General features: G+C 27.8%; 3 protein-coding genes across 7 annotated transcripts in view; 2 read left to right on the forward strand and 1 right to left on the reverse strand.

Annotated features, from left to right (window-relative positions):
- Nucleotides 1-14,508, forward strand: LOC114119596 (uncharacterized). 3 transcript variants are annotated; one of them, XM_050197205.1, is made up of 6 exons: nucleotides 1-1,244; nucleotides 1,313-1,416; nucleotides 1,485-1,675; nucleotides 6,126-6,341; nucleotides 12,733-12,997; nucleotides 14,065-14,508. In XM_050197205.1, exons 4-6 carry the CDS (start codon nucleotides 6,144-6,146, stop codon nucleotides 14,340-14,342), a joined length of 741 nt encoding a protein of 246 aa, XP_050053162.1. In that variant the 5' UTR covers nucleotides 1-1,244; nucleotides 1,313-1,416; nucleotides 1,485-1,675; nucleotides 6,126-6,143; the 3' UTR covers nucleotides 14,343-14,508. The 3 variants fall into 3 exon arrangements, with proteins under 3 accessions (XP_050053162.1, XP_050053161.1, XP_050053160.1); XM_050197204.1 differs by having other exon boundaries at nucleotides 2-1,248; nucleotides 1,485-1,720; XM_050197203.1 differs by having other exon boundaries at nucleotides 2-1,244; nucleotides 1,485-1,720.
- LOC114128065 (uncharacterized) lies at nucleotides 10,563-22,657 on the reverse strand. Of its 2 annotated transcripts, XR_007603134.1 has the most exons (3): nucleotides 11,611-12,735; nucleotides 11,267-11,401; nucleotides 10,563-11,004 (listed from the first exon to the last, which is right to left on the reverse strand). XR_007603134.1 is itself a non-coding variant. In XM_050197208.1 (2 exons), exons 1-2 carry the CDS (start codon nucleotides 22,576-22,578, stop codon nucleotides 10,979-10,981), a joined length of 678 nt encoding a protein of 225 aa, XP_050053165.1. In that variant the 5' UTR covers nucleotides 22,579-22,657; the 3' UTR covers nucleotides 10,563-10,978. The 2 variants fall into 2 exon arrangements, 1 of the variants encoding a protein (XP_050053165.1); XM_050197208.1 differs by lacking the exons at nucleotides 11,267-11,401; nucleotides 11,611-12,735 and adding an exon at nucleotides 21,927-22,657.
- LOC114128066 (uncharacterized) overlaps nucleotides 18,901-23,110 on the forward strand; it is an 11,623-nt gene continuing 7,413 nt past the window's right edge. Inside the window, exon 1 of one of the 2 annotated variants that reach the window (XM_050197206.1) lies at nucleotides 18,901-19,407. In XM_050197206.1, the coding sequence (XP_050053163.1) occupies nucleotides 19,207-19,407 (201 nt within the window). In that variant the 5' untranslated portion in view covers nucleotides 18,901-19,206. Of the gene's footprint in view, nucleotides 19,408-21,649; nucleotides 21,760-23,110 lie in introns of those variants that run through there. The other variant, XM_050197207.1, reaches the window with a different exon arrangement.

Here is a 23,110-nt window from a genome sequence, read left to right on the forward strand (position 1 = left end):
ATGCTTAATCATTTTCTTGAAAGTTTTTTTTTTGTTTTATGGGGGGGAGCCCTAAAACTCCCCTTCTTATGTTATTGTCGTTTAATAGATATAATAACAAAAATAACGAATTAAAAATCATCCAAATCAAAGGATAAGGAATCATATATGACGTGATCATTATATCAATCACTTCAAAACAACATTAATTTATTTTATTGAGCTATTAAAACAGTCTGTAACCAAATACTCTTAAATGAAAATCATATTATTGTCATATTGTATAGGATCCAGTACCAGCAGATCCATGGACAGGTATTTTCAATGACACTATTGAGCCACAAGTATGTAAGTAGAATATAAATAGCGGTTCTGCTGCCCCCGCGCACACCTCCACCCCATCACCGGCTCGTACTTCTACCCTAGCGCCGTATAGCTCGTCCTTCCCCCCAACGCACATCTCCATCCTCACCTCCACCTATCACTTCATCGCTCCAACACTATACCTGTTGTCATATATATATTATTGTATGTATCATATTATTATTGTACACATATATGACAACGATTTTTACATGCAATCTGTATATATGTATATTCGAGACATGTGCACAAGAGTTTATTACTAGTGTTGTTTTAACCCTATGTCGGTAACCTTGACTATTGTTCACTGAATTTATATTTATTTTGGAATTTATACATTTTATTGTATTCACTTTAAAATATTTGGTCTACATAGGGTGATTAGCAAAAAATATATAATATTCTGGGATAGAATCGAACCGGTATTTGTAAAAACTTAACCAAACATATTTTCCCCACTTTGATTCTATCCTATTGTGAGATATTATCAAAACTGATGTATTTAAAGAAATATACATGGGTAATATAAAAAGAATTGTTAAGATAGGCGGTCGTTCTGTATATATGTATATAATACCACCGTACCTACTAGCGAGTGGCGTTGCTATACATTTTCGAAAATCAGGTATATTTATACCATATCATTGTATATCATTGTTATATTATCGATCCGTATGTGATTTCGATGGTCTTTGAAAACTATTATCAAGATCGCATTCTAAGAAAAAGACGGACATTTTTTCAAGGTAAAAACGTACACTCCCTACCAGTGGGGGTTGTTATGTACATTTTACGAAAAGCAAACATAGTTTTCGATTATTCAGTCTTATATTTTCCCGCGTATAAACCTGTACAAGATTGCTTCAGCTAACCAAAAATTCACCAAGTCCAAGCTGTTAAACGTAAGTAGGTATTTGGTTTTACAATAATAATTAAAATATTTTACAAGTATACATAATCTAATTCTTAGATGACGAACAACTATGAAGAATATAATATTCGAGAAATTATCGATGAAGTACCTGTTTCCCAATATCGATGTCCTCAAGTATAAGCGACCTATATAGTGTCATAGTAAGTTGTTAGTTTTAAGAGAATAAAATTATTATTTTTTAGAAATTAAATTAATTGTTATTATTTAGACTCCACCGGCAGCTTTTTCCTATGAATCATCGATGTCACCAAGCATGTTACACAGCTTCCGCTAAAGACACCTCGCGAGTTCTATAATCTGATCATTGGAATAATAAAACAACGCGACTACGCGAGACCAAGTATTTTTCCTGGGGCGAGGATAAGGACAAAATGCTGCATTGAATATGGTCATGAAGAGGTATGAAAATAATATCACCGCTGCTTTCGACGACTGGAGGAATAGGTAACGAGGAGGAAAATGCGGCATTAAACATGGTTATGGACATGTATGAGGGTTAGGGATTGTTAAGTATTGTACAGTTGTAATATACATATTTTTCTCATTTATATAATTGACTTATTATTTTAACTTAGTATTTCAATATTTCAAACATTCTGGTTAAAATGGTATATGAAAACGGTTCTCTACGAATATAAGCCCTGTCATTTATTGTTACAATGGGTATTGTGTTATACGATCGCCATATAATGCAGGTATTTGTAGGTCATCCCATAAGATGATGGTCATTGTCAAGGACATCTCCACCCTCATCTCCACCCATCACTTCATCACCCCAATACTACACCTGTTGTCATATATTATCACTGAGATAGATAAGATATACCTATATATCTTATCTATCTCAGTGTATATTATATATATATTATTGTACACAGCATATTATTGTACACTCCATATTATTGTACACATCATATTATTTTACACATATATGACAACGATTTTTACATGCAATCTGTATATATATTCGAGACACGTGCATCTTGGTTTTTTTTACCGCGATAAAAAGGGTCGTTTAATATTTAAAATCATTATCGTTACGCAATTTCGTAAAAATTTAAAATTCAAATGCACTTAAAATTTTCCCTATAGGCTATAATGATGCTTCAATTTAATTTAATTTAAAGGAGTACCATAATTAAAACCAAGATATATTTTTCTCTGAGTGAAGTTTTCTCTATAGCTACTTGAAAAAAAACTTAGTGTTGAATTGAATTTTTTCCTTAGATATAAACACAAAAAATTTTATGATTTTTCAACTTCAAAATTACTTGGAAATTTTCGCGTTTTGACATATTTCGTAAACATTTGAACTATAAACGCTTATAAAAAAAATTGTGACCAACGATTTTTGAATTTTTTTTAACTACAATAAGTACAACTTATTAGGAACCTTGTATTAAATTTTCAAGTTTTTTTTTATCATCCAAAATTTTTTATTCAATTTATCGACATTTCAAAAAAAATTCTCAGAAAAATTGAAAATTTCAGTTGTCTATAAATAGCTAAAAAAAGTCAAAATATTTTGAAAATTTAACTGTATATAGATAATATTAATATAAACATTTGGTGAAAATTTCAAGTATTTACAGTGATTAGTTTTAAAGTTACAATCATATAAGAAAACCGATTTGGTCGAAAACTGGTTTTGCTTGAAAATTCCTGTTGTTCCGTCATTATTTTTTTGTTTTTCTCAATTTGTTTGAAAACTGTTGGAAAATGTTTAATTTTGACCTCTATAATGCATCAAGGAAATCCACTCTGCCATCGGAAACCATCCCCGAAGTTTGAAATTGAAGCATTATTTCGACAAGTTATAAGAAAATAATAATATAATACATAATATAATAACAAATTAATAAAAATTAATAATAATAATTTTGAGATTGGCCATCATATTTTGATGTGTCCTATCTCATTGTACCACTCACACACTTCATGAATTTAACTAATAAAATAAGTTACCTAGTAAAATTATCTTGTTGAAGTTGTAAAGTACTTAATTTTGTATACTGGTAGTTAGTGGCTAATAGTTACCTATTCTAGTTAATTACAAGAGAAACCATAATTTAGAAAACAATAGACGATTCAAAGATATCAGTCTTGTATTTAATTTTAAATTTAAAAGTAACAATAGATATCAATCAATACGAATAAATACAACTTAAATCAAATATAATGTATAAGTAGCTTAATAATTTTAGTAGTTTTATTTTTCTAAATATTATTTATAGATTAATACTAAATAGTATTTAATAGTTATTGACATTCATATAATTATAACAAGTAATTATGAGTAAAAAAAATAAATAAAAGTGAATTTGAAAAAATAAAATAAAATAATAAGAAAAGCAAAATATATTTATTTTAATAAATTAGCAATTCAATTGGTCAATAAATATATGCAAATAATACAATTTTTTTATAATACAATAGAATGTAGGTTACTATAATTAAATAGTAAAATATTGGGATGTTCAGCAAAAAATTATAATAGTAAAATTTCATGAATCATGAATACTAAACTACGGAATATGAATTAGGATTATTTATAAATTATAACAGCCCTATAATATAATAAAAATAAATTATTAACTATCAGTTATCACCAATTTAAACAAATGCTATTTTACTCTTTAATTTTGAAAAAAAAAATGTTTTCTAAGTAGTAAGTACAGATAAACGAGTTAGTATTAAGAATATACATTTATTAATCCCACGTCTGTATTTGACAAAAAATAGTAATTGATTCTCTGGATTATCTTGAATGTGGGACCCTCTAAAATTCTAGGGCAGTAGGCCTTTACAAGCTCTACAGTCCATCCCTGTCTCAAAGATACGAGTTACGACTGAAACCAAGGCTACAATGGTTGATGGTTCACCGAACCCAGAACTAAACAACACTTCCATCACTAAATTATGATCAACGCGATAAAAAGCCTTGGTAAAATCCATTTATATAACATCAACCTGAGAATGATTATTAAAGGCTATATATTATATAAGTATATATAAATATATAATTGGAAAAAACAAGGTGACAAGTGATCGTTGACCAGTCAGAACGGAAACCGTGCTGTTCATCAATTAGTTTTGAATTGATGGAAGGTCTAATTGAATAATAATTAAACATAAATAATAATACTAATATAATATTAAATTATCACTATTGTACTGTACAATATCATTATTATCGTACCTTGTATCCTAGCACACTAACCAAATAGTGTATATTAATATTATTAGGTATAACATTATTATAATATAATATTAATAATGTTATGGTCTAAGAATAGTATTAACAAATAAACAACAACACATTTCGTACTTATGTACCTTTTGAATAAAGTAAAACAACAATTATGGCTTAAACTTGTAAGATAGACCAATGGTATATAAGTACTACAGTACAACCTGAAAAATAACAATATTCAATGAGTCTCCTACAAAATTACTCACTTACTTTTAATTGTCTAACTATTGATCATCGCATTATTCGAGTTATATCTGTAATAAACGAGTTATTATAATAATATATGTTTTTAATATTTTACATTCGAAATAATATAAAGTATATTTTGTGGCGAATTTAATTGCTTTGTGGACTCTTACCTTTAGAATCCGCCACAGAAGAGGAACGTTCTGAAAATAAGTAATTATATCGAAATATTAATTAAATTTAAAAGGTTTACCTCAAATATGTAATTATAATTTTTTATTGATATATAGTTTATAAAAAAAAAAACGAAATAAAATCGAAATTTTCTCATACCTATCTTATAAATAAAGCTAAAAGTGTTTAAAATAGTAATAATTTAAACATTTGTTAAAATTTTCAAGTATTTAGAGTATATTCATTTTTTAATTAAATAATAACAATAATTGTTTGAGGAAAATAATAAGTTATTTTACGTTTGAATATCGATCCTTAATTCGGACTTACTGGATACCATACCCTGTATACGCAGTACGCACGCTTATGAGTAGAACAAGGACTTCCATGCATTCGCATATTTTTTCATAAAGACTCATTTTATCTTAATTGATAATCTGTAGATTAGATTACAATACAATAAAGCGATATCAAATTTAGTTAAAACTTATAGAAAGATAATATAAAATTATAAAAATTAAATATTTAAAAAAAAATGCATAATTTTTAGAGCTATACATTTAAATGTATTAATTTTGATGAGAGCATATTATTTAACTGCATATTTTAAATTTTTTGATGCGGAAGTGCATATTTTTAAATGCATATTTGATGATTTTTTAGTACATGAAAGTTCTTGCTCTACTTATGAGTTATGATTTATAAGTACTTATATTCTGTGTTCGTTAAGAGCATGACCATTGAGTCGGTCGCGCAGCCGAAACAACTTTTTCCACCGTTCGCATTAAAAAGCTAATCCACTTTTGTACATGGACTGTTTGTCACATTAAGAGTATGATCATTTGACAGTGTATGTTGTTGACATTTGGGTCAGCGCTGTATACCGATGACCAATTGTTTGGGCATTTGGGCATTGGGCAACCAATCAGAAGCTGTAACAGCCTCAAAATCGTCCACCACCAAGTCATAATCTTAACGTGCACGGAGTATATAAAATAACATTAATATTTTAGAATGTGATGTAGTTAAAAAAAATGTTCATGATCCACAATTTGAGAAAGAAATTCCTTGTTTTGACATCAAATCCTTTCGTTTAAATGTGAACCATCAAATGTCTATGAACAAAATTATTGTGCTTATATACGTTTATCATTTTGAGTTTTAGTTTTCAGTAAAAATAAAGGATCACGTATTAAATGTTCAAATCATGATTATAAAAATTTAATGTTTTCACAGGGATTCTATACAACGACAATGTTTTCAAGTGATAGTAGCAGTATAACACACACTAGTGCGTCGGAGTTTACAGCGCAAGCTGTAGTCCATATTTTGGAACGTACTTCAAAGTTGTCACTCGTCCACTACAATGGCGTGGATCGTCCGTTTCTTGGCGAGTTAAGCACCGACGGCGATAATGAAATTAAACAGCTTGTACAAACAACATTTCCCAACGTGAGTAATACTACGAATGACCAAAAAATTAATACTTATTAGTATTAAAGTTTGTTATTTATTAGTATATTGATTTTAAATTAACTTTTTAGAGTTATACAATAAAATACACATAAAACTAACTACTCACTACTGAATGAATTGGCGCACATTATACAACTATATAAGTAGGTGTAAAATGGGAGTTCTAGAACCTGAGCCCCTGAGGGCCTGAGCCGCCGTCGTCCCCACATCCCACCACCGCACCCGTCCACGCCATAAACCGCCACATCCCGCCACTGGGTAAACAGTAAAAAAGTCCGGGGGAAAAAAGACCGAGGAAAAAAGTCCGAATAAACGGAAAAAAAGTCCGAGAAAAAATAATTTAAAAATAATATTATTTATTAGGTACACATAATTATTAATTATATTAGAGTACATATTATTATAAGTTAATTGTCACATGTAATTTATACCATAATTGTTACTACTCCCTACTCCTTTTTCGTAAACAATGTGATATATTTTGTAATATCAGATCGACTGGTTCGTTATCTGCAGATCGTTGATATAATATTTGAAGACGGTGTTCCAAAGTATTTTCTTTCCTTTTAGATGTTAGCCCAATATCATTTATTTCTATTTTTGCGATATCGACACTTATTTCCTGTCGTATTTTATCAATCAGCTTCCATATCGTAGGATGATTATGCCCCACTACATGTTTAAATCTGTTATTCCAGCTCTCACAAATGTTGTTTGTACGATGTTCCCCATTTAATGTCGATTCGTGCACCTTCCATATCTCTGGTGGATACATCGCTTTAATTCGACGTAGTTTTATACATTCGCCCGAACCAACTTTTTTATACGTACCCGTGACGTATGTACAATCAAAGTACTCCAGCAACTCATCAGCTTCTGGTGGAACAACAGTTTTTAAATAGTTCATACCTTCATAAATTTTGTGTAGTGGTAAAAAAGCTAGTCCATCTAACATCCCGCAAAAATGACTAAAACTGTCGTTATTTGTATACAACTTCTGTAACCCTAGATTTTGTATTTTTCGGTACGTATTTTGACAAAGGTGATAAAAACATCCTCTTATTTCTAATTCAAATCCAATTATTTCACGAGCAGCCTGGATAGTCGCTTGCTCAAAGTCAATATGTAACACTTTTGGATCAGGAAAAAAATTACGTTCAGCACATTTCTCGTATAAAATACTAAACATTTTTTTATAAGTACTTTTTGTTTTTCTTTCTAATAAACAATAAACAGCGGTCACAAATACGTCTCTTTTTTTTACTCTTATAACATATAGTTGTAAAAAATGTTCAGGACTCAAAGAAAAGTTACCATCACAAAACCAATTATTTGCATCAGTGATATATCGCAAACCATTATCCAAAGAAAAAATAATTACTCGTTCATCAGAATCAGGTCCACTATCGTACAATAAAAAGGGTTCATTTTTATATAATTTCCAATCACCAGTTATACTTAGCTCTGATAGATTTTGAGGTTTTTTTGGATACATTTGACCTTTACAATTACGCAATGTTCTTTTTATAGTGCTTTCTTTTGGCAAGGATTTCAGAGCTTCTCTTGGCAAATTATTGACTACTTCCGCAAAAACTTGAGAAGGTGTATTTGTTGACATTATAAATCGGTTTTTCATTTCTTCCTTTGCTTTTTCAACAATGCCGATGTGTAGATCACCAGCATGAGAATGCTCCACATCTAAGCTTGGATTCTTTAAATCTGTTTATATAAATGTATTTTTTACATATAATATAAATTGATTACAAAATTTGTATGCTTCAATAAATTAGCAACATTGTGTTTTAAATTGTTGAGTTGCATCACAGACATTCTGACACTTTCACTAGTGTTGTTTTCAGTCGAAAAATCAATAATTATGAGTTTTTCTATTTTTGATCCTTCATTGAAATAATTATAAAATTATTACACATATAATTAAAAACATGTTAACAATCACAACATCACAATTTCAAACTTCGGGGGTGGTTTCCGATGGAAAAGTGAATATCCTTGGTGCATTATAGAGGTAAAAAGTAAACATTTTCCAACAGTTTTCAAATAATCGAGAAAAACAAAAAAAAAATGACGGAAAAACGGAATTTTTACGCAAAACCAGTTTTCGTCAAAATCGAATTTTTTATTTTGCTATAACTCAAAAACTAATCGATTTAAATACTTGAAATTTTCACCAAATGTTTATGTTAGTGTTATCTATATACAGTTAAATTTTCACAATATTTTTGACCTTTTTTAAGTTATTTATAGACCACTGAAATAGTGAAATTTTCGATTGTTATGCGAATTTTTTTTTGAAATGTCGGTAAAAATTTTTGGATGACCAAAAAAACTTGAAAATTTAATACAAGGTTCCTTATGAGTTGTTCTTTTTGTAGCAAAAAAAAATTAAAAATCGTTAGGCACTATTTTTTTTTATAAGCGTTTATAGTTCAAATTTTTACGAAATTTGTCGAAAACGCGAAAATTTGCAAGTAATTTTGAAATTGAAAAATCATAAAATTTTTTGTGCTAATAACTATGTAATGAAAATACAACACTAAGTTTTCCTTCAAATATCTATAGAGAAAACTCGAAGCATCAGTACCTATAAGAAAAATTCCTATCAATATTTTAAAGAATCTTCACCTAAACCGCCAATATAGCCTTATTATGATTAATAATTACCTAATGACTATTGAGTTATTTAAGTATTGACTAGTAAACGTTAAGTACCTATGTTAAAAAAAAAAAAAACGAAAATTTAATGTTTATAACGAAGACAGGAATACGGTTATTATCCCATATGTTTAATATCACAATTTAAAACATTATCGTGATAACGTTATGGTATTGTCACAAACTTGAAAATAGACAAACCACAAGATAACAAAACAAAAATATTTAAATTTTAAATATATTAATGTGTTTGGTTTAAGTATAATATTGTAGTTTATGTACTATGTAGTATTGTAGTTATAATATTTTCTTTTTAAAGTTTTTACTTTGATAATTACTAATTTCGTCGGAAAATTTATGTAGCTCAAAAGAAACTAAACCATTTAGTGTATATAAGTTTAAAAATGGAAGTTTATACAAAAGCCCCGACTGACTGCAGAATTGAAAACGTTATAATAAATAACAATATTAATACTATTATTAACCACTCAAAAGATTGAAAGTTATAATTAATGAACATTTTAAGTTGATAACTCGTTAAATATTTTATAATCAACAACCTTCAAAATAATATTCTACCAAGTAAACTCAATGTCACAAGTTGTCTGACGTCTGTAAGTGTATAATATTATCGTTTTATCATAGACTATTCTTTATACTGTATAGGTAGTATGCTAATATTTTAGAGAGTTAGACAACCAATATGATTAGCTACTGTGATGTTATCTCAACTAATATTTATATTTTATACACATCTAGAATTAAAGGAAAAAATTGATAATCATTTAATGTCTGCAAGCTTTTACAATGACACATATTTAAAGAACTATAGAATTGACCAAACTCTAATCTAAAATGAAATAATAATTATTATAATTACAAATATCCATAAACATTTTTTTTTAATCGTGGTGAGACATAAATTATTTCTATTTAGGTATAAGAAACAGTTAATGTATATTGTACATACTGTAATTTTATCAATATGAGTACAATATAAAACTGTTTATAAATAAGTTATTTAATGGTAGTAAAATCTATTTGTTTCTTTTAAATTGATATTAATTGCATATATTTTTATGAATTTATTATGTACCAATCAATATTTAGTGATTTGAAGTGATAAATGTAATTCACTTTAATTCGTAATAGACCTAATTTCATTCTGAATGTAACTTGAATTATACAAGGTTTGATTTTAAAATCAAATTTAATTATTATTTTTTTTTTCTAATGATCTCATTAATCTTTGTAAGTAAAAGTTTGTATTATACTTACAGTATTTACTACAAGCTTTTCAGTGAAGGATCAAAAATAGAAAAACACATAATTATTGATTTTTCGACTGAAAACAACACTAGTGAAAGTGTCAGAATGTCTGTGAGGCAACTCAACAATTTAAAACACAATGTTGCTAATTTATTGAAGCATACCAATTTAATAAATAAATTAAATGTAAAAAAAAAAAAAACAATAAAAATAATAGTTAACAATGTGGTATTTTAAAAAAATATAAGGCTGGAATGTTTGTTTGATACTTAAATAGTATGCAATTATTGTTATTATTCTAATATAAATTTAATTTTTATACAGTTATTAAATATACTCAGTGCAAACGTACAAATTATGTTTTCTATATTATATATTAAGTACTTTTTATGGAAATTTGTGGTTTATAAACTAAACACAACTCTTTAAATTTCCAAGTAAGTTTATACCAGAGACCTATTGAAGTCTAAAAATAATGAGAATAAATCGAATACTATGACGATGACTGAACAACCGATGAGATTTCTTATGTAGTTTTCAATTACAAAGTTACTGTTTCACTAAAATTTTAATTTTATAATTACACTTAAAATAGATCCTATTTGTAGTTTTCTTTTTCCATTGACTTTTCGATTTCAAGTGCCAATTTATAGCTCAGCTCAGGCCTTCTGTCACGCCCTTCGACCATTGTTTTTATCTGGAAGAGTTAAAAAAAAATATGATTATTACTCACAGTTACTTATTATGCAGTCCTGTAGATATATTATTACAGTTGTAATGAATATCCATTTATCATATTATATTATATCATACACAATCACTATCCTTAATGAATATTTTTTATAGTCAATTAATATGTTATTGTAATTATTATTTACTAATGAATAATTTAAAGTCTAAAACCCAACGACGTATTATTCAATTTGTAACATATTTTATATATGATTTATATTACTCACCTAAAGATTGTACTATACGTTTTTCACCATGACTCCTCTTCATCATTTTTTTTCATGGAAAGTTATTTTTCAAATTAAACAACAATTTTTTTCGTTTTACTAATTCTAATTTTTTCTTATCTTCTAATTTTTTACCTAATTTTAAATTTAAATTAAATATAATATTACTTAAACTAATATTAAAATTATTTACATTATTTAATCTATGAATATAAATCTTATATAATAACTCCTCCCAATAGTTTCTTCCTATGGAGGAGTTACGATAAAAACACTTATTAAATATTTTACCTAACCAATTATTATTATTTACTTTTAATATTATATAATAATTACAAACTAACTATTATCAAGTAGATGGAGTTTCCATTTGGTATGCCCATCGTCGCAATGTAATTGATAGCCGATAGGCTTCTTCGAAGATTTCACGTAAGAAAAATTCGATATCGAAGCTCGAGTATTTGGTTATATCGAATACCTCTTCGGTTCTTGCCGTGTCCCGTGTGCGGCGACGTTTTAATGTTTTATGATAAAAGTATAAAACTATAAAACATAAAACCAATGATTTTGTGGTTTATGTAAATATTCGCTTCATCGGATAGGCCTATACGAGCCACGAGGAGTATAGTACGCTTCACGAAAACGACAAAACGTGCGGATGACCTAACCTATATAACTGTTCCAAAATGTATAGTACCTGTCAAACCAGTGGCACGCACTTGTGATAGAGATCAAATACTGACTATTACTGAGGCCCAGTGGCCTTGGTTTTTAGAAAAATCGACAAATGGCGTGTTGCGGTCATCCGTACGTTTTCGTGAAGCGTACTGTAGTGTTAAGAAAAATGAGTTTATCATCTTTTTTATTTAAACTAGCTGTTAGAAATAAAGTGTACAATAATACTTATTTCGTATGATAACTGTTGAATATGTGTGCACGGTAATATAGTTTGTGTGTACAATAATATTATAAAATAGTTCTTCTGCGCATGTGCATGTACAATAATATGGCGCGTGTACAATAATATGGTGTATGTAATATGATAACATGATAACCACGTTGTCGGCGGCGGCGGCTCAGCAAGGCTCAGCGGCTCAGGGGCTCAGTTCAGGTTCCAGAACTCCCATTTTACACCTACTTATATACTACATCTATACGTCTAGCTCTAGCTCATACGCATAGCGCGTTAAGTTGATGCGGTGATAGCTTTTCCCCTTTCCCCTGTACTTAGCCTATACACTAGGCCCTTTACTAGGGAACATTGATAAGCGTTTAAAATTAATACTATTTATTAAACACTAAACAGTATATTAATGTATCCTTTACGGATTGTCATCGATTATAAATAAATAAGTATCAAACTTAGTAAAATTGGATTGATTAGTATAAATAATATTATATTTGTTTTACATTTATGCATTATAATAAGAATATTATTATATATAATATGTCGTTCAATATTTCAGTGCAATATCAGTAAAATAAAACAAGTCTACTATCCACAAATGTACGGCATGTATTTACTGCGCGAAGAAGAGATGAAATTGGAAGTTGGCCGAAGAGTTCAAGAAAAATTGCTTTTCCATGTGACAACTGAGTCCAGAGCCATGGAGTCGCTGAGCAGTGGACTCGACTGGAGACGCACCCAGCGCAACAAATTTGGATGTGGTGTTTCGTTCAGCGACAACGCCGATTATGCTAATTATTATGCTGACAAATCTCCCAGCGAAGGTATACTATGTTTATAATTATAATGTTTATTTATCGATTACATTTTCCTTCACCATTAAAACGAATCAAACCTACTCAAATATTGTTCTTAAAATATTGCACCTATAACTTGTTTTGATTATTTATTTTAATTTTAATATATATTTTTTTACGAAGAGAATAGAACGCACAAAAAATTAAATATGTTCAGCAGATATAATTTTATAATTTTAGATTTAACTAAATGTTGAGTTGACTTATTTTCAAATTTAAAAATAATAATATTACTTAGAGTATTTTATAGTTATTAATTACTATAATCATGTAAATTATTACGATATCCCACCATATGGGTAAGAATGAGAAAACAATAAGTCCACCGAAATCCTAATAATATTCCACCATCATATCAAACTACGAATACATACACCAATTGGCAATTACCAAACTACCAAATACCATATTTATAAAAGTTACATCTATATAAATTGTAAAAAATAGCATGTATATGTAGTAGATCTAGTAGGACGTTTAGATAAAAAAATAATCATTTTAGTTATTTTATTGCAATCCAGTAAATAGTAATCGTAGAAGTTTATAAAATCCCATATTTCCACTCTAACTTATTTGAAGAAAAATAATCAAATTAAATTATTTTATTATCATTTAAAATTATATTTCATTCATTAGGACTTACAACTTTTTTAATTAAAAATATTATTATTTACTAAACATTGCATATACGCTCAATTATTTTTGATTTTTAAATCATATAAAATTATTATAAATACATAAATAAAGACTGATAGATCGTAAACATCGCTAATTATTATGCATGTACAAATATACAATGAATTAGAATTATCATTAAATTCAAATTTTACATATTCGTATAACTAATACACTACTTATTCAGTTTTTTCGAGTGCATATTTATCGACAATAATAAGGCATTTTATAAACTAGCAACTTAAAGAATGATTGTCCACCTTAAGTATATTTAGATACCAGTTATTATACATACGTCATAGTATTATTAATAATGTGAGCGTTTTATTTTATTTTTCTGTTCTCGTAAACGACTGCAGACACACGCGTCATCATGATATGCTGCGTGCTGGTTAGAGAAACCTATGTGGTCCCCAGACAAAACGATGGAAACGACTTAATCGTACCACCTGACTTTGCGGACACGTCGGTGAGCCATACTGGTCACGTGTACGTTAAGTACAACGATAATGAATTTTATCCACTTTTCTTTGCATTCTACCGGCGGGAACATGAACATCGAATCACAAGCAAATTTTACCGCGCCAACAACTACCGCGGTCGATCAAATAGGTCCTACAATCGCAATCGCTGGTAGTTAGCTACGACCGCGATAGCAACTTATGTGATTCCATCGATGATGCATTTAATCAAGGCCTTTAAGTTCTAATTATTATTTTTCATTTTTATGTAATCGGACAGGAGTATTTTTTTAAAAAAAATGTTTAATTTTACATAATATTAAATATTTATTCACATAGATATTTTTATTTCTACGTTTTTTACTACTCATTCGCATTATCATAATTTCATTACACACGTATTATATATACCTACTACGCGTATTTTTACGCAAACAATTCCTACCAATAAGGCAGATGCATACCTACCTACATAACATACTCTCTGTACAAACGTGGTTTGAAATTTAATTTCTTACAAAAATACAATATAGTAATAATTAAGAAAATATAAATTAGCTACTTAAGTTTACAATTCAAATATAAAAATATTTGATGAAGATTTATTTATATTAATATTATTGTTTACTCTAAGATGCTTCTTAAAATTATTATTTAGATAATTAAGATATGTAAATATGTTATAAATTACACTATTTAAAATTAAAAATATTAATTATATCAGGGCGAGTCCATAGCCCTTGTAATTACTAAATATACGAAGTATTAAGTAAAAATAAATGCTGAAATGCATTATGTGCCATACAAACTTTTATGTGTTTGAGCATTCATCGAGTTCATCGGGCAGTCTGCGCTCATGGTGGTAGTTACAAATGGTGTACCTACTTTTTTCGGCCAACTATCATAATGGTACAAGATAGGAAGTGCTTACACCTCTATACATCCACCTTGGGTACAATATAGGAAGTGTTCACACCTCTATACATCCACCTTGGGTACAATATAAGAAGTGTTTACACCTCTATATATCCACCTTGACTCTGACATTACTTTTTCAATGAGTTTGTAAACAATTTGTCCATTGATAACAATGCCCAATTTTAATATAAATTCTTACAATTTCCCTGAAAAAGTAATGTCTGAGTCTGTCTCTCTCGCACATATGTTGGCCTTGGCTTCAATACATTTTACTATGATGCACGCGTGTCTATACTCTATATAAGTCTATGGTAATAAACGTCAATTTTGCTATCAATAGTTTCGTGTGTGTTTTCTTTTTTTAATAATTTTCATTCACAAAGAGCACACGTAACGCGTTTCAATATTTTTGTCTCATCCGTTACGGTTCTTGACGATCACGATGTATCGGGACGATAACGGATCTAACTCTCAGTCGTCGAGATTTACCGCTCGCGCCGATGTTCAATTGCAACGGCGACATAATAAGTCCGCGTCCAAGCGTTGTGAATTTGTGATGAGGCCGACCGTCTGCAGCTCGAAGATTTGACCGATTTGAGCGACGAAGAGTGCACACGCCTCAAACACCTCGTACACAAAACGTTTCCTATGGTACTTTGACGAATGGCTAAAATAATAATGCACTCTAGAGTCTATGTACCCTCGTAATTCTATAAGTATACTCGTAATTTGTTCATCATATTATTATAAGTTATAACTTTACAACACCCATTGATAGATACAGTGGAATCTCGATAACTCGAACCTCTATAAGTCGAATATCCGGTAACTCGAAGAAATTATTTGGCTCCTGCCTTACAATATATATTTTATATATTTTCTGTAAGTCGAATTTTCGATAACTCGAATTTTTTTTCACCCCCGACCGATTCGAGTTATCAAAGTTTCACTGTATTTCTACTATTGTCCATCTAGGGCCAAGGCAATATTACAATTTGATATTGTATATAAAATGCTAAAATCTACAGATATAGCTAAAATATTATAGGTATGTCTGACGCATTATGATTAAGAAGCCGGAAGTCATTTAATGCGTGGTAGTTAATGATTTTTGTTTGTTATCACTTAATCAGTTTGATTTTATCATCGTAGGTATTGTTATAATTTATTATAAAGTCATAATGTAATAATTTATGTTAATATTTAAAATACGCGCCAATTATACTTCAATACACCCAGTCTTCACATCTTTCTATACATCATACTATCAAAGGTGGGCAAGTTAATGAAAATAATTAACTGTGGCTAGTTAAGTTAATTCAATTAAATTGCCTTCAGTTAAAGTTAAAAGTTAACAAAAAAAAAAATTAACTAGATAAGTTAAAAGTTAAGATGGAAAATAAAATTAACTTAACTCAGTTAAAAAAAAGTTAATTTTTTTTCTAGTCATAAATTGCACTAGTATTTTGATTTTTTAAAACATTTACCAAGACACTATTAAATACTTAAATCAATGATATTAAAATACCTTAATCCTCATTCCTCAATCATTCTAGTATTCTACTATCTTAGTTAGACTTTTATATTTTATAATATAATATAATATTAATATATAATACATATAATATATATTAAGTTAAAAGTTTTAAACTTAAAACCACCACAACGATAATTATCCATAAAAATCTAAAAAAAATATATATTATATCTCGGACTTTGTTTTGTTCTTTAGAATTGTCGTATTTAGTATTTACCATTTTACCAATAGAGGTACCTATTCCTATATTATATTATATTATTATTGATATCCAATTTTAACTTTACATTAAAACTAGGTATGCTATTTATTTTTAAACCTGTTTTTAGATCTACACTAATTGGAGAGTTAGACAAAACAAAAATAGATTTATTCAATACCGAGTAAATCATTTAATAGAATTCATGAAAATAACCAATCCATACAATAGATAAAATACTAATTATTACTATTTAATATTTTCTAATGTACCTATAGATTAAAATATAATTTGATTATTATGAATCGATGATTATAATATTATTTTATTTGAAAAATAAATTACCAAAATCGAAAGAATAACCAAGTTTGTCTGATGATTCCACGTGATAAAAAAAAAAAAATAATTAACTGTAAAAAGCTTAGTTAAAACAATACAAAATTTAACTGAATAAGTTAATAAGTTAAAAACAAAAATAACTAACTAGTCAAGTTAAAAAAAATATATTTTTTAACTTAACTTTAAGTTTTTAACAAGTTAATGCCCACCATTACATACTATTCATAATATTTTTATACATTTATAATTATATTCTCATAGAAATGTTCTTGAATCTGTGTACATTTTATAAATTAATTATAACACCTATATTATTATTTAATATTATTTCTATTTTGATTATTGTAGTATTTGTACATTTATTTTACCATTTTGAGTGACCACATTTTACCGAGAAAAAACTGTGGGTTAGCTGATCTCCCCTGAAGGTTCATACATTTATATATTATATTACATAGTTATACACATTCGTCATACGTAATAAATACATAAATGATTAAGTTTACTCGAAAATACCGGCGTGACCGATGACCTTCTTACTTATAATAGGTGTACGCACTATAGTCTACAAAAACAAATTCAAATAATAATTTTAATAGCGTAATGAAATAAAGAAACGAAATCTGTGGAACTAAATTTCGGACATCCCCAATGTCCTCGTCAAAAATCTATAGGTACAGCTATTAAAAAAAAAAAACAAAAATTCGTTGTCTTGGAACTAACATCGCTTACAATGTGCCGTATACCAAGAGTCACTAATTTTATGAATTGTAACTCATGGCAATATACATTCTTACCATACAAATTGTGAGTAGATAATCTTACCTATATAATTTTAATCATGTAAGTACTTACAATGTTTATATGCTAACAGTGTATTTTATTGTTATTTACATTTATAAATTAATTTTAATAATTTTTCAATGGACAAATATAATATTTGGTGTGAAATTTGTATAAGACTAAATAAATAAATAATACTTTTAAATTGTAACATAAACTATTTATTCAAACATTATAAATGGGTATATGCCTAAATGCTTGATTTCTGTTCTAAATAAAATTTATTTTCCTTATTTTCATCAATATACATTATAAATTTCAATAGCACTAGTGATACTATTAATACTAATTATAATTTTTAAGCTGTTACTACTCTAGTATGTTTCTAATTACCTAGAGTATTGTCTATAAAAAGTAATCTATACACATTACTTGATGACTAACAATTATTTATACAAGTCTGACTTTTTTTTTTTTTTAAGTATACTAAAAAATAGATTTATTGTATACCTAGTTTTACTTTATTTCAATATTACCTAGTAGACATAATATTTCCAATAATTTTATCTAATTCAAAACGAATGTAGGTACGCATTTCTTATTCTTAACCATTGATTTATTTTAATATATTTATTATTATTGAATACTAAAATATTTGAATATTGAATGATTATTAATTTACGAAAATATAAAATTATTGACATTTTATCTGTTTAATCAGTTTGGCGGTAAATAATAATAATAATTATAATAATAGTAACAATAATTTCGCGCGTAATTCAAATATGCCCAATCAGAAGCGCGGATTTAATATCGTGGCTAGTTTCGAGTAGAGATTGTTAATACGCAGCCGGAGTAATTCAGCTGGTATATATGTGTAAAAATAGCTATAAGTTTAAATGACTGGGAAATCCGAAACCGATTATCGGAACGTCCGGAACACAATGTCATACTCAATCATAGATCTATGTACTCAATACTCATATCTTTAATCTCATTTAGTCATTCGGTTGTCATTTCATATCCGTCAGCTGTGGCCCGTACATTCGGTCTCTGCCCTCTGTGTACTAGTCAAACGTTTATGAATGCACATTGATTTTTATAATTTTAAAATTCACTACCGTGCATTTTATTGTCATGACGTTTTTTTTTTTTTTTTGTGTTTAAAATAAATTATTGCTTGTGTTATTTTTATCCGGGTGATTAAGTACACCGGTCGATTAGAAAACGTTTCAATTAACTATACTCTCGGTATTTTTAAACGATGGCAGGGAAGACTCGATCTTACGGAAGCATACCCCCCCTCTCGTCGCACTTCAACAAGTATGCTATAGCCCTTTTGCAAAAGCGGCATGATTTCGAGGCGAAAGGCAAATGCGAACAAATCTGCAGCACGCTCGATAGCAATCTGAAGTTCAAACATATCCGACAAATCAAACGCGAAGTCCACGAGACTTTTCCCGATGTAAGTACTTTATACTATTAGCCTATGATATATACCAAGTACAGTGGTACTATGTTTTCGTTATAACAATATAAATACATAGTATTATAATTTATATTATATTAAACGCATCGTAATAATATTACCATTGAGTATAGATTATTTCTAAATTTTATAATCAATGAAATTAATAAATTACCTATATCGATTATAAATAGTACGTGGTATATTATTTATAATATTTTGTAAAATATTTAATGATAATAATATGTTATTGTTATTATTATTAGTTATAGTGAATTATTTATAATACAATTCTATCTCCTTTGCTCTTTTTTCCGATCTAGACCGATTTTTATGGCAACAAAATACTAATTTCCAACATTGACGATATAATAACATTAATTAATATTATGATTGTTTCATTGTTATTAAACCTCTCATACTTTATGTGATAGATAATAAAAAAAATAAGTAGGTAACTATAAAATAGTTTTGTCATCGTGTCGCCTTTTTTTTATTACGTGAATTGGAGAATGGGACCCAAGCTTTAAAGTTTTGAGAAATAAATGTAATTGGTCAAAATTAAATAAACAAATTAGCTTAAGAAAAGAAGTTAATTAATGATATTAATTTATGTATATTACTAACAATACAATTAAAAACATGGATGAACAATGTACTCTTGCATCATATTTTATTATTTTTTATAATAATATTTTCTTTGTTATGGAAGTAATTTCTAACTACAAGTTTTGCTTTTTTTCGTATATTATTATTTAATACAATAAGTACCTATTCATACTTTGTTAGTAATTTAATTATAACAAAAATAATAATAATTTTATAAAAGAAAAGACAAAGTAAAATAGTGGTTCAGTGAATCCGTACAAAATAATAATGAGGTATAATCGACAATTTAGAAGTAGGACGATAATTATTAAGATAGGAAATAGGAGTTATAAATATGATTTCCATTGCTTTGGGAAAAAGTCAGATGTCAATGATTTGTTGACTAAATAGTTAATAAATAGTTATAGCTGGAGTGAGAATGAAAACACTCTTTTAAAAATATTGGGAAAATTTCATCAGGGCCAATTGCTGTTTTATACTTGCTCGTATGTTCTAAAATTCATTGAAAATATCTATTTGTTTTAATTCAATTTTACTTATGGCCCCGGTATTATTTTCTTTCAAATTGACTTGTGGGCAAGTTGTATCATTTGAGAATTTGAGATGGACATAATATAATATGTGTATGAAAAATATTTTTTAAATGATATCGACAAATTATTAACCACTATTAACTTCTTTATCTAGGTATGACATAGCTTTTGGTAGTTTGTGATTATTCTTATTATTTTCGTTTACTAATTTCCTTATCAATTTATGATTTGTTTTGATCGTATTTTGTACTTTTTAGTTTTGTTTTATGTATTACGTATGTCGTATAATCTCGATTCTTGAGTGTTTACATTTTGCACGTTTATCAGAAAATTTCAGATAATTATTTATGTTTTTCAAGTGTTTATAAACTTATAACTATAACTATAACTTATAACTATATTTTTTTTTGTTTTTATAAGTTTTAAGTTCTTTGCTAAACCATTTGGTATACCTAATCAGATTCACGAATTTAAATATTAGGTGCACAATGATTCATTATAAAACTTAAAGGATTATAAAAAAATCTAAACAATTTGATTCCTTCTATTTTTATTAAAATAATCTATAAATTCAATGTTACCTAAATATTATACAATATAAATTATAAGTGTAATCACCCGTATGGCGTATGCCAATTTTACGTATAATCATATCAAGGTAAATAACTAATCATAATATATAATTTGTGAAAGTAATATTTATGGAGGGTGGAATACATCAATTGGCTCTATTGGTGGAATTCTCCAAGTTATCAATAATAGTGTGTTTATTATTTGTATATAATTTAGTTGAGAAAGATTTAAAATAAGAGCATGCGTTTGAGAAATTTGATGACAGAAAGTTAAAATCTCCAAACAAAAAGAAATTAGCATGATGGTAATTTTTTATAGGTACATACAACGATTCGACGTGATCAAAATAAGAATTATATGTACCTACATATTTATTGGATTTTTATGTATACACCGAGCCATTAATAATTAGATTATAAATATGTAACTATATAAGAATACAAATAATAATTCCTTACAATTATTTTCAATTAAAACAACTTTTGAATGAAGATTATTGCGAACAGCAGTAAGTATACCACTGCATCTATAAATAATAAACGTGCGAGTTGTTCTAACATAACTGTATATCATTATTCATAATCACAAAACCGCGCAATTCCAATGACATAACATTATCTGTATGTTAGATTCAGTGAGTATAAAAATTATCATATAATGCCCCGGGGGACTTAAGATTTTAAGTATGACAATTTATTATTTAAACTCAAACGTTTTGACGGAGGTATATATTTCAGTTTTTTGTATTGTTAATTATTTTTGGGATACCGTTGACATATTTAATAATTAGATTTTGTTCACCTTTTTTTCTGCGGTTTTGCAATGATCTTCTGAGGTTTGCCATTTCATCTCGCTGTTTCATTATTTTGTCTGAAGAAAAATGAATGTTTGACCATTTTGTTGAGTTCTTTAAGTTTTTTTGTGTTTGTAGAATAGTGAAAATATCTGACTGGTCCGTAAGATTACTTACAGGCTGTGGTCTATCAGGAATAGTTGATTTTATTTTTCTAATACAGTAAAATGTAAAATGTTCAATATTCTCGTTCAAGGCAGTAAAAATATTTTTAATATTTTCTAAGTCACTTCCATTTTTATTTTCTGGAAGATTAAATAATATAACGTTATTTGATTTTACTTGTCTATCCATTAACTTATCGGTGGTATCGTGTTCAAATGAATATTGTTGAATTTGGGTTTTATTATTTTCAATACATGATATCCGTTCTTCAATATTTACAATTTTTAATTTAAGATAACGATTTTCTTCCATTAGTATAGAAAAGTTTTTAAATAAATCATCAATTTTTTTGTCTAGTCGATTAATTTTTTCAATGTGTGAATTTAATGAAGAAGTGATTTTTGCATTTGATGTTTTCAGTTCTGTAATACTTTTTATGAGATCTTCAAGTTTTGTTTCTGTTGTATTTTGAGTAAAAATTACTGTATTATTCATGATATTAGTTTAACCTTGACTTTGTACAACGCGACCAACGTGCGATCGCGATTTCGACGGGAATTAAAACTAATTTTATTTGTATAGAGAAAATGGGACAAGATTTAGTTATCTATTTATGGTATATTTAGTCATTATTTAAATAAAACAATAAAAAAAATAGTTAAGTGAGTACCACTCTTTTGTTCATTAGCTGTTGAGTGGGTCGCTATTATAAATGTGTTATTGTGTTAAATTTAAATTCAATGATTTATATTATACATAGGTATATGAACATATTATACATAATTATTAAATTATACATGTATAATCGTTATTATGAGTATTCACCAAGTCACATCATATTATATAAAAAAAAAGATTATTTTATGCATTATTTTGTAATTGACTAAAGTAATATTTTTAAGAATATTAATATGGTATCACGGTCATCACTGTATTCATATTTATAATTTATAATTTTATTTTACGTCCATTTTCTCTTTAAAAAACTCAAAAAAAGTTCAAATACATAGTGTTTAATCAATTCTAG

The sequence above is a fragment of the Aphis gossypii genome, chromosome 1 (genome assembly GCF_020184175.1).
Source record: "Aphis gossypii isolate Hap1 chromosome 1, ASM2018417v2, whole genome shotgun sequence".
NCBI lineage: Eukaryota > Metazoa > Arthropoda > Insecta > Hemiptera > Aphididae > Aphis > Aphis gossypii.

Coding starts and splice junctions, on each gene's coding strand:
- LOC114119596 (XM_050197205.1), top strand. CDS start 6,144: ATGTTTTCAAGTGATAGTAGCAGTATAACACACACTAGTGCGTCGGAG. Junction 6,342..12,732: donor TACAAACAACATTTCCCAAC/GTGAGTAATACT, acceptor TCAATATTTCAG/TGCAATATCAGTAAAATAAA. Junction 12,998..14,064: donor TGACAAATCTCCCAGCGAAG/GTATACTATGTT, acceptor AAACGACTGCAG/ACACACGCGTCATCATGATA.
- LOC114128065 (XM_050197208.1), bottom strand. CDS start 22,578: ATGAATAATACAGTAATTTTTACTCAAAATACAACAGAAACAAAACTT. Junction 11,005..21,926: donor GCAAAACCGCAGAAAAAAAG/GTGAACAAAATC, acceptor TAACTCTTCCAG/ATAAAAACAATGGTCGAAGG.